The sequence below is a fragment of the Cicer arietinum genome, chromosome 1, assembly GCF_000331145.2.
Source record: "Cicer arietinum cultivar CDC Frontier isolate Library 1 chromosome 1, Cicar.CDCFrontier_v2.0, whole genome shotgun sequence".
In the NCBI taxonomy this organism is placed as follows: domain Eukaryota; kingdom Viridiplantae; phylum Streptophyta; class Magnoliopsida; order Fabales; family Fabaceae; genus Cicer; species Cicer arietinum.
Genome location: NC_021160.2, coordinates 44,106,121 through 44,119,449, shown reverse-complemented (window position 1 = coordinate 44,119,449; position 13,329 = coordinate 44,106,121). Strand labels below are relative to the sequence as shown.

The following is a 13,329-nucleotide window of genomic DNA, read 5'->3' as shown; positions in this document are numbered from 1 at the left end:
AGACCATCAATTGGGATGTAAGGTAGACTAAATTGGTCATGATTGAGAACCGCTACAACTTGAGAAATTGTTGTATTTAAGAATAAGTGATCATAAGTTTGAAGCATTCTTGTGATATATATATATATGAAGAAATTACTATGGTTGTCATTGGGCCTAGGTTCAAATGCATTATTGGGCCATATGTCTGCAGAGTTTGGCTAATGATTTTTTCCCAGTTCAAAAATGTTTAGCATGATTATAAACTTGCAATTAACCAGCTGATATATTAAACTTGAACTAACAATTTCAAAAAAAATAATTTGGAAGTTGTTAATTTTAGATTTTTTTAGGGAATAAAAATGAAACTATTGGAGTTAATTTTAGATTAAAAAAGATTATAATTTAATTATATTAGGTTTATTTTTAAGTTAAAAAAAGTTATATTTTAATTATATTTAGATTTAACGGTGTTACGATTTTTGTAATGAAAGTTGGATGAAAATGCTATTTTAAAATGAAAGTAACCAAACAAAAAAATTTACGAGAACCAAAATAAATAAAAAATTATAATTGTGAGACTAAAAAAATATATTTAAACCTAACTTACATTAGTAGTAACTTATAAGTTAGGTATATTTCAAATAGAAATTTCACTCGTTTTAAAGTAGAATTTAACTCTTTTAAAGTGAATATATATATATATATATATATATATATATTTGCTTTAATTTTAATGTGAGTATATACATATACCTTATAAAGTACATACTCACTTAACACATATATTTTAAAATTTGGCTCTTAAAAGGTGGGTACATAATCACTTAACTCATGTATTTTAGATATATTTTAGAAGATGTCTTTTTTTAAAGTGAGTATATACATATATCGCCTCAATCCATATACCTGCTTTAATTTACGAGATTGACAACTTAAATCCATAATCACCCGGTCATATATCTTGAGTGATCTAATTTTGATCAAATAGTTTAGATTTAATTGAAGTTTAATATTTAAAATTATTAAATAAAATATGAGGTTATTTTAAACCGTCGATCAAGATCAGACCGTCTACGTTGTCCGATCAAAGATCGAACGTCTAACATCTTTATTACTCTACCATTTAACTCATTCACCCTACATATCAGGCTAACCTTATATTCTCTTTGTATAGCTAGGTCGATCTTGATGAACATATAACATTTTCTTCCACTAATACTGGTGATTGAGTAGATCATCTCTTGAACCAGGATAATGTTGTCTTGGATATTAAGACCAGGAATGAAATCAAATTGGTGTAGAGAAATCCAGTTTGAAAGAAATGGCTCAAGTCTAGACACACTAATTTTAGGCATTTATGAGAAATGTTGTATAAGAAGATTGGTCCAAATTGAGATATGTTTTAAGGATTATTCTCTCCATATTATATGTAAGTTAAAAAAAATTAACTTCGCATTCGCGTTCTTTACAACAACAAAAAATAGTTAGTTTTATTTAATTTTTTTTAATTTTTAAAAAGTCAACTTTAACAAAATACACATATATTGAGTAACCAAAGCATACTTTAACAAAAATACAAATAAATATATAATTATAAAAAATCTAATGTGTCTTAGTTGCTTACAAACACAACTATTGGCTATAAATTATATAATATATATGAAGTACATGTACTTAATTATAGGAAATTAAGTTCACAATTTGGAACACTAATTATTTCAGTCGGTCACAAAGAGTGTCCTTATATAACATAAATATATATATACTACTATACTATATTGCATGGTACACCTTGTTTACTCTAAATGGAATAGCTCGCAAGGGTTGATCAATGTCTCTATCTCCACTTTCCAATTTCCAATCAAAGGAATTAATCAATGATCCTAACATAGTATGCAACATTCTAATTGCAAGTGGCATGCCAGGACATATTCTTCTCCCACTACCAAATGGTGTCAATTGAAAATTTTGTCCCTTGAAATTAATTTCGGACCCCAAAAATCTTTCAGGTGAAAACAAAGTTGGATTGACCCAAATTTTTGGGTTCCTTCCCATGGCCCATTGATTGACTAGAATTTGTGCACCTTGTGGAATAGTGTATCCATGAATTGTAACATTTGTTTTGGCTTTTCTTGGTAGCAAAAGTGGAGCTGATGGGTGCAGACGTAACGTTTCTTTTACTATTGCTTGCAAATATGGGAGTCTTATTATGTCTGATTCCTCAATGGTATTTCCTATACCAATTATTTGATCAAGTTCTTCTTTAGCTTTTGACATTGCATGTTGATTGTGAACTAGTTCTGCCATTGCTCGTTCTATTGTGTAGGATGTTGTATCGGTACCCGCAACAAATAAATCCTATTATAAAGTCACAAAATGAAATATAAATATTCAATAAAAAATATGAGGGAAACAAAAAAATGTTAATAAATAAATTTATCATCATTTCAATCTTAAATTGTTGATAGCACATAATAATAATAATAATAATAATAATAATAATAATAATAATAATAATAATAATAATAATAATAATAATAATAATAATAATAATAATAATAATAATAATAATAATAACATGTAAAGAAAATTATGATGATTCAATTGTAAGACTTAAATTGCCATAAATAACATGTAGAGAAAATAAATAAAAAATTCTCAAAATTAAAACACGTAAATTTTGTTTTATTCTTCAAGAATAAAGAGTTATTGAAGTTTTGGGTGATGTAACTAAGTGATTGAAATAGCGTGGTTAAAAAAAAAATAGCTTATCTTTACTGGTTTTTATTCAAAAGACAACTTTGATTGTCTAATATGTTTTTGGTTCAATGGTAGATTTTGTCCCCTTATTTTCATTCCTTCTTATAATTGATCATTCTATTCAAAAATTCGACTCTTTTGGTATCACTCTAAAAAGATTTAACTAAAAAAATAATGATTTAACATATTTTAAATGATTTTAGATATAATATTATAATATAAAATCATTTAAATATATTAATTATTCATATATTATCAGTTAAATTACAAAAATGAATAATTTTCATAAATTAAAACCGATGCTTCTAGATCATTTTATTGCAATTTAATGGGTATTAATTATTCAACATCATCCTATTATATGTGGCATCGTTTAAAATACGTTACATCATTATTTTTTTTGTTAAATTTTTTGATATATTGACAAAAATTGATGGATTTTAAAATAAGGGATCAATTTCACGAACTAATTAAAATTGAGAACTTAAAATGCAATTAATTCTATATTTTTTTAAAAGCTCACTTTTCACAAAAAAAAAAAAATTATTTACTTATTCTATATTCAAATAACCTTAAGATGTTCCTTGGGTAACACCATTATAAATTATTTGAGAAAAAATTTTAATACCTAAGTAATTTAAAAATAGTTGAAATTTATCAAAAGAAAAAAAAAATAAAGATAGTAAAACAAAGTTAAAAATAATAAAGAGGGATGAAGAGGAAATTACAAGAAACAAATGTTTAATCTTGGTGTTGTCCATTTTTTGACAATTCTCTTGAGAAACGTTGAGCAAATTATCTAACATGTCATCATTTGTGACATGATTTTCCTCTTCTCTTAACTTCAACCTCTTGATAATATAGGAATCAAGAATATCCAACAACTTTTCAACATAAGTTGATGATATTCCTCTTATACCCTGTGGATCAACCATCTTCAAAATTGGAAAAAAATCAACCAAATTTGGTGTTCCTATTGCTGTTACAAGATTTTCAATTATACCTTTATATTCATCAGTTTCACCTGCAGAGTTAACAAAATCCATAGAGAAAAAAGTGTTTGATAAAAAATTCAATGAAGTTTTAAAAGCAGCTTTTCCAATGTCTACTGCTTCACCACTTAAGCTGCTTTTATCTATATCAGATAAAAGTTCTTGTAACTTCTTACGTCTAAGTTCATGACTAACATCAAGAGTCTTAGCAGAAAACAATTGGTTTTTGCATATTTTTCTTAAATCTCTCCACAGATCATTCACTGGTATAAATGGTAAGCTAAAATGATCATGGCTGAGAACTGCTACAGCTTGAGGAATTGTTCTGTCTGAGAAAAAGTGATCATAAGTTTGAAGCACTTCTTGTGCTATCTCTGCTGAAGATATTACTACAGTTGTTAATTGGCCTAATTTCAAATGCATTATTGGACCATATATTTTTGAGAATTTGGCTAATGAGTATTGTGGTTTTTTTCCTAATTCAAAAACATTTAACATAATTGTAAAAGGTGAAGGTCCTGGTGGAAGATTGTATTTTTGTTTTTTAATTCTATTAGCATAGTATTGTGAAAGAAAGTTTATAGCAATGTATGTTAATATGAGGAAGAGCATTGTGGTTGCAAAATACATTTGTGGACTCAATTGGGACAAGTAAATATGCATGTTGCTAGCCTACTATAGTGGAATCAGTTAAGAGATTTTGATGATTGGCATTACTCAAGTGATAGTGTTATATATAGACTCTTAGATATGTTTCTTTTAATGTAAGAATATGGACTTGTATGTTTGATCAAAGTCAAAAATTCTGAGTACATTGGTCCAGATAAAAATGCATGTGCTTGGAATTTGTCACTAGTGGCTGGCTAGATGATATGTTCAATTCTACAAATCTTTAAAATTTAACTTAATTTTTTTTTTTAATTTAATTAATGACATATGAATCTAGATAGTTTTATATTATGAAATCATATGCCGCATTAATTAGAATATATTATATTTTTATTTTTTAATTCAAGAACTTAATTGATGCACTAAAATAGTTGACTTTTAAAATAGATGACTAATTTCGTGATTTAAGTCTGTCAATTGATAAAAAATAGAGAGATTAAAATTATAATTAATTCAAAATTTTAAAATTATTCATGACATAAATTGCATAATTATTTAAATAAAATTCATATTATAATTAAATAAATATTAATAATTTTTTTTAACCTCGATCGTGATATAAATCTACGAATACAAATATTATGGTGAAAAATATTTGACTTAGTTGCATTTTTGTTCCTTCTATTTTAACGTATTCATGAAAATAATTTTTTTATTTAAAATTAAACTTTTTTGTCTTTGTAATTCACATTTGTTATCATTTTAGTCTGATAATATAATTTTGACTCTAAAAGTTATATTTTTTTCATTCAAATTTTCAAAAGGAGTTATGAATTACCATTTTTTGACTAAAAATCACCATTTGATAGATTAAAATTTTAGCTTAGAAGTAAAACCACAACAGATACACAAATAAAAAGACCAAAAAATTGAATTTTAAAATAAAAGAGTTATTTTCGTGAATCTAGTGAAATAGAAAATCTGAAAGTGTAATTAAACTTATTTTGTAATAAGTTTTTAAATATTTTAAAATTATCATACTATACTACTATCTAAATTAATATGACAATATCGTCACACACAATAGTCTATTTTGTTGGGTTTAAAAAAAAAAAATTGATCTAGAGTAATTGAGTGAGTTTTATATCTATTTTTCCAAGAGGTTTTGATAATGTTCTTGGTCAAAGATTGATTAGCCGTCGTATTCCGATTAATAAACACGTGTTCTGGATATATGCATCACAGCATCACTATGGTTTATGGGCATGTCATGCTTTGGGGCGGTATTGGTAAATTAACATATATTTTTATTTTTGAATGAATATTTTAGAAAAAATAAATATTCTTATTTATTCATTCAAATCAATAGTATATATATGATACAAATACAAATTCAATATCGTTAAAAATGAAGATGATGAATATGTGAATCTATTCACTGCATCAAAGTTAATAGTATAAAACAACACGATGTCTACAATAATTTAACAAAATTAAAGTGACTGAAATATACATGCCTCTAGATATGCAAGGTTGATATAACAATCTAAACCAAAATAACACCGCAACAAGACGAGAAATCAAACAAACACCGCACAAAGATAAAAATAAAATAAATAAAAAAACGTCAATTTGAGATCTAGTTTGTGCAGAAGACATTTATTTAAATTAAAACATGAGAAAAGAAACAGATGAGTGCTTTTACGTCAAAAAATGACATGAAACTACCCATTTTCAAGCGAATGAAGAAGATGACAAACTTAGAGAAAATATGGAATTATCTCCTTAAAAAATTAGGGGTTTTTTGGTTGAATTTTTGTATGCATATTTACAACATTATAAAAAGTTTGTAAACAAAAAATTAACTCAAAATTTGTTATTTAGGTCCATATTTTTGTCACTTTAAGTACAAGAATTTAGTGAAATAGTTAGGGTCATTCACATGACCTTTTAGTTCTAGGAAATTTGCTAGGGCCATTTACCTCACTAAGAACCTGTCTAGACTTTTTGATGGTCACCCTAGCAAAGCAGTTAAGTTATTTTGCGATGGCAAAAGTCCTAGGAAAATATTGATTTTTTGACTTTACAAGGGCCACAACCCTAGGAGATGCAATATAAAAAGTTTGCTACGGTCAAAACACTCGAACAAAAACAAGGGTGGAAGAACGGATTCTTTAAATATCCCTATCACATAGAGCCAAAGTTCTCAGTATGACAATTTTAATTGACCGAGGGTCATAGCTCTTGCTATTTGGTCCCGTGAACAAACAATTATGAGGACTTCAACCCTCGTTGACACTAGTAAATTATTTTGCGATGGCTTAAACCCTCATTATGTATACTAGTGACTTTTTTTAGGGCCAAAGCTCTGGTTCAGTTCTGCATTATCAATTCAGTAACATATTCCTCCTCTCTTATTTTCTCTTTTTCATTTTCATTCTTCTTTTACATCCAACTCATTACTAATGATTAAATTTAATTATTTGTTGAATAATAATGTTATATGTGAAATGTATATTAATAATATCTGTGAAATGTGAGTTGTATGTAATTTCTTGAATTGTAAAATGTGTTTCATATGAAAATATGAATATTAATGAATGATAATTATTTGTAATGTATTTAATTTTATAATTTATATGCAGTTTTTTTATTAATTAATGACAATCGATATAATAGTAATTTTTTTCTTCATAGTTATATTAATTTCTATCACATATTATAGATATACACATATATTTTCATGACTTTAGGAGAGGATAGTTTGACCCACTACCAACTAGTGGTGGAGCTGATAAGAGGAGAACAACTAATAAATCTTAGATTAGTAAACAAAAAAATTGAATAGAAATTTGATAATGAATTAAAAAAAAAACAAAAAATACTAAATAAATGCATTTGATACTCTCTTGAAAAAGAACTCAAATATAAACCACAAAAATATCATATTCGATAGCCTCAAATATAAACAAAATTTAATTAATCTACTATATTTAATATTATAATTACTATAAGACCCTTTAATTGACGTATATTTTATATATTTTTTCAATAACTCATAGAATAAATTTATATATATATATGTTATAAATTTTTTAATAACAAATATAATTATTTTTTCTTATTAATTTAAGAAAATTAAATGAACCCGAGTTATAATTTTCTTAATTAAAAAATGTGAATTTTCTTTCTTTCATATATTATAAGAACAGAAGGAGTATTAATTTAAATCTATTTTGTACTAAACATGGACTTCAGGCTTCAAGACAGAAATTGGTGCTACAATTGAAGAAGTAACAACAGTTGTTATTTTTGGTTTCTCAATAGGGGTGATGTACTTGCACAAACTACAATGATCAAGCAAGTATTTGTTAGAAAATGAGAGATTTTTAAAGGTAGAATTGTAGTGTATTTTTACAGCTCTCGGGTATCCTTCATTAACATTGGATTTCTCTATGATTTTTAGAAAGATTCTATTATGATCATCAGAGAGATAATTCATTATTATCTCATCGCCATATAATGTAGGACTCTACCTTTTCAAACATGGAACGATAATTGTCATATGGTGGTTGTAATCACGGTTGGATTGCAATCAAGTGGCTCAAGGTGCAGGCATAAGTGAATTATTATGGTTTATCATCATCGAATCTCATTTTCAGCCATCTAGTGGCTAGAATTGAGAGTCTAGATGAATTACCGCAAATATCAATTTTCGACCCCTTCATGAAATGCTCTAATTTCAAGAAACTTATATATCATTGTTAATTGAATTAGGTCGATCTGAAATGACGTTATTTCTTTGTTGGACTTAGACTATGATTTCTGAGTTTAAAAAATAACAAAATCAAATATATGGATATTTTCCTTATATTTTGCGTATAAAGATTAAGTTAGATAAATATTTTGAATTAGTCAAAAGGTTAGTAAGACATGTAGTTTGTTGTGGATAGGTGAAGAGCATGTTACATTAATTGCAGGGAACGTATTGGTAAGGGACAATCAAATATCGTTATGGAAAATAAAGTTGAAATTGTCGACTAATTGAAGTCATTCATGTCATAAATCATAACTATCAAGTAACGGGAAATAGTAGCACTCCAAAAGTCATGGTTATATCGAAACACGAAATTATGATACGATAAAATTAATTACTATCTTTGATTCAACAACAAAAATTGGTCTTGTCAAAAAAATATTAATGTATATAATGACAAGTGACAACATTATAGACCGTTTCAGTCAAAGTAAATGAAACATTATAGACCGCTATTGAAATTTAATTTTTCCTATAATAACTGGAAGAAAAAAATACAATTAAAAGGGTGTCACTTTTAATTATTAAGTTAGTAATTTTTATTGTTTTTATTTCAATTTTAGTGTTTAACTAAAGTATATTACTTATAAATAATTATTTTCATTTTGTATTTGTATAACAAGTAATAAGATTAATTTGTCAAAAATATTATTCTTTTATTTATAATTTATAAAAAAAAATTATATAACAATTATTATGAGACAATAACCAATACATGGTTAAAATAGATAACTGGTAGTTGTTAAAATATTAAATTTCCTTTTCAATAAAGTATTATAGAAGTAATTTTTTTACATAATTATTGTGCTTATAATAACTCATTAAATATTACATTGTTTCAATATAACTCTTAATTCTTAAATATATATATTTTCATACAAAATTATATATATATATATATATATATATATTTTATAAACTATATTTTTTATAAGAGATGATAAATATTATTATAGATAATTTATATATAATTACGAAGTTTATAGTTTAAATTTAAGACAACACCTCTAACTTATTAATAATATCAGTATTTATTAATTAATTAAAATTTAAAGACTTACATATTGTCCTCTTGTGAAAACACAAAACCCAGTTAATATCTTAAGATTCGTATTTTTGTTAACAAAAAAGTACCGATAACGAATATACTGAAGTGTTGACTAAACAAATAATGAATATACCTTATTAATGAATATTGTTTTTCAATCACTTACATATCATTTAGGGTTAAAATATATTTTTTTTGTCTATATAAATAAGGATCTATTAAGTGCAGTTTTAAATTTTTTATATTTATTTTTAATTTTTATTTTTAAAAATATCTACAAAAAAATTATACTTTTAGACTTTCAAAATAGTCCCTTAAAATAAAAATAAAAAATAAAAATTTAAAAAAAAATTAAATTCGAAATATTATGATTTTATTACTAAAAACATATTTAACTCTTTTATAAACAAACAAAATAATCATTTAATACTACCTGATTTCCTTTTTTAAGTATGGACCCCTGTTTTCTAGCAAACAACCATTTTTATTTTCATCTCTAAATGAATGAGATATTGTTTAAGCAATGACTGAGATAATGTTATTATAATCATAAATACTTTTAAATTATAAATGTATTAAAATAATAAACACATTTAAAATAAAAGTGTTTTTCTAATTATTTTGTGGAATGAATAATTAAGTAATAGATGATACTACTTCCGTTTCCTTTTTCTTTTTCTTTTTTAATTAAGAGTGTGTACTACAATAAGGACAAAAGAACTAATATCAAATTGCTAAAAAACGAAACACAAAGGCACCCAAATTCAGCGAATGCGACTAGGATCGCTTATATACTTAAACAAGCAAAATGATTATTCCACCATAACAATTTCACTCGTTTAAAAGAAGTAAAAATGAGTATTTACTTTTTTTTTTTTTTTTTTATCGATATGGGATATCTTTCAATTGAAATATACTCCATATCGACTTGAATTAAGGATCGGTTCATCCATTAAAAATTGTTTATACAAATATAATAATAATTTTTGTTTTATAAAAATATGTTAGTTAAATTTAAATATCGGTATATCAATATTCTTACAACTATCAATTGAATTATACTTTAAAAATATCTCAAATATTGATAATATATAACTTTAAAGTTAGTTTAAAACTTTTGGAGCTTTTAGAAAATTTAACTCCTTTGAAGTATAATATATTCATTTTGAAGAAAAATAAATTGACTTTTTTTACTATTACTGAAATATCAAAACAATGTTTTGATAAGTAGTTGTAGTAGATAGAATACACATTTTTCCGTCAAAGAAAAAGAACAATACGCAATATTTTCTTAGTCACAAGAGATGTTTAATTTTATTATGTTTATGTTTATAGGGTAGAGAAGTTTAAATTTGTTCTTTAGGGAGAGAGCAGTAATAGAAGACCTAATTAAAACAAACCTTCCATATATACATGAGCCACCTTGGTTATTTTTGGTCAATGGTCAATCCACGCATATGCATATGTTTCCATAAAAAAAGAGTAAATAAATCAAATGTAAGACTCTAAATATTGGTTTGATTCTTGTCCATTTTTCTGGCAGTATTTTTTGACCTTAATCATTGCTACATTTCTCGTGCAAAATAATGGATTTGGTTGAAAATTTGATTTATTTATAGGATAAAAATAGATAAATGAAGGACCATTTTTAAAAACCATTAATAATAGGTCAAAAGTTTTATTTTTTTTAATTTGGAGTATCTTTGAAAACAATTCTGCAAGATTATTATACAAATAAATCTGTTGAATATTTATATCATAACTTTTTTGAATATCGTACCTGAAAATAATATTAAAGAAATATATTTTGTTTCATTTTCTTTAAAGTAACTATCTTTTAGCTACGTAATGAATGTAATATTATCTTCGTAAATATTTATTGTACTTATTTTTGCGGAAGAGAAACTTCAAATCTCTTGTATGTGTTATATTATAGACATCAACCAAACACATTCTTGATTTGTCATATGTAGAGCTAAAAATTTTGTATGATTTAATGATATTGTTGTTATGGTTTATTTCGCATATCTCCACAAAATTATTGTACCACCACATGTATCCAAATAACTTGTTTGTAATCTATTATTATGAGAATCTGATAAATAACTTGCATCCTCATTGAACTTCTAAGGTAACGAAGTGTATGCTTGACTCCTTTACAATTTCTTCATATAAGTGAAGAATTGTATCTATATAATAGATTGACAAAAAATTATATCAAGACATGTGTAATTAGCAAGATATATTAGCACTCTAATCCTATTAAGATATAGTACTTCATTACTAAGTAGTTCTTCATACTCTTCTCGAAGTTTGACATCTAATGGTCTTACTTCATTACTAAGTAGTTCTTCATACTCTTCTCGAAGTTTGACATCTAATGGTCTTACAACCTTTGGAGTACACAACAGATGAAGTTTGGCTATATAGAAATGTTTTAGCACTTTTGCTATATAAGCTTCTTGATATGTACAATTTCCATTGTTCAAATGCACAATTTGTAATCCCAAACAAAATTTTAAATTTCTCAAGTCCTTCATCTTAAACTCTTTCTTCAAACAATCAAGAGCTTTTGCAAGCTCTTCAAGAGTTCCTATTGTTGCAGCCTAAATTTAAAGTATTTTTTGAATTTATAGGAGTCACCACCAAAGTTTTTTTTTTTTAATCGGGAAACATTGGAAAACCCTTAAAAATAGAAAAATGGTATTTGAAACTGAATTTTGAGTTCGGGAGTCCATAATGCATAAGGAAAAATATTAGCGCCCTACAACATCCATTAAAAACAATTACTTATAATTAATTGTGCGTAATTTATGTTCACTTAAATATATTGATTTCTCCTTTTTAAAATGTAAATATAATCATTTTTTATGAAAAGAATCTAGAGATAAAAGTGTATTTAAAATATAGAGGAAAAAAGAATTTTTTTTATTATTATATTTGACAAAAGTGCGATCTTGCTCCTACGTATCTTTCGGTGAGATTGAGAAATCAAAACTACGTAGTTCTTGGGTAAAAAATGTGTTTGTGTTGCAAAAATTTGATGTGGTAAAAAAAATTGTTAATTTGACGAAGGAAAAAGACATCAAGTTTAAAAAATTGATTTTGATGGTTGTTTGTTTGAATTTGGATGAGAAAGTTTAAGATTGCAAAGCCGTTACAACTCATACGTTTTAAACTGAGACTAACAAGATGTCGAGGACAAAATCTTAAGAAAAAATGACATGGGTTGAACCATAAATAGTTAAAAAAATATTTCTTTTTTGGAAAGAATAAGAGTCGCAGCCTAAAATTTCGAGTGTTTCTCGAATTCAATGGAGTCGCCACCAAAATTTATTTTAAAATAGGAAAAATATTGGGAAACCCTTAAACATAGAAAAAATAAAAAAATGGTATTTGAAACTAAATTTTGAGTTCGGAAGTCGATTATGCGTAAGGAAGATATTAGTACCCTACGACATCCGTTAAAATACGGTTATCTATAATTAATTGTACAAAATTAATATTAACTTAAATATATTTATTTCTCCTTATTATTAAATATGAATATCAATCGCTTGTTTTTTAATGTGATTTTAAAATAAAAGTATGTTTAAAAAAGAAAAGTACAAAAAAGAAATTTTTATTAACGTGTTTGACAAGAGTGTAATCTTGCTCATACGTATCTCCTGGTGGGATGGATAAATTAAAGCTACGTAGTTCTTGGATATAAAATGCGTACGTGTTGATTGTTTTTTAAAGAAATTGTATTTTGTTATTGATAAAAAAAAAGTTATTTTGACAAAAAAAAAAATGAGTTTGTTTGATTTGATTAATTATTTTAGAATACGAGTTTCAAGACTAAAAAGATGTCACATCTAAATTAATCAAATTTTAAAAGTTGATTTTGGGTTAATTTAAAAAAAAAATGAATGTTATAACTATCAAGTTGTCACAACTTGCGTTCTAAAAGATTAAAAAGATGTCACATTTAATTAATCAATTTAAACTTAATTTCGTATATTTTTTAATTTATTTGTGAAGATGAGTTTTAGAACTATCAAGTTGTCACAACTTGCGTCCTAACAACTCAAAGGTTAACAAATGTCGTATCTTATTAACCCTTCAATATTTGATTATAA

The 13,329-nt window shown here is 25.5% G+C and overlaps 1 protein-coding gene across 1 annotated transcript; it reads right to left on the bottom strand.

Moving 5' to 3' along the window:
• Positions 1–1,545: 1,545 nt before the first annotated feature.
• On the bottom strand, positions 1,546–4,449 carry LOC101512255 (geraniol 8-hydroxylase-like). Its single transcript, XM_004488935.4, has 2 exons — positions 3,471–4,449; positions 1,546–2,340 (listed from the first exon to the last, which is right to left on the bottom strand). Exons 1-2 carry the CDS (start codon positions 4,395–4,397, stop codon positions 1,756–1,758), a joined length of 1,512 nt encoding a protein of 503 aa, XP_004488992.1. The 5' UTR covers positions 4,398–4,449; the 3' UTR covers positions 1,546–1,755.
• Between the last annotated feature and the right edge of the window lie 8,880 nt (positions 4,450–13,329).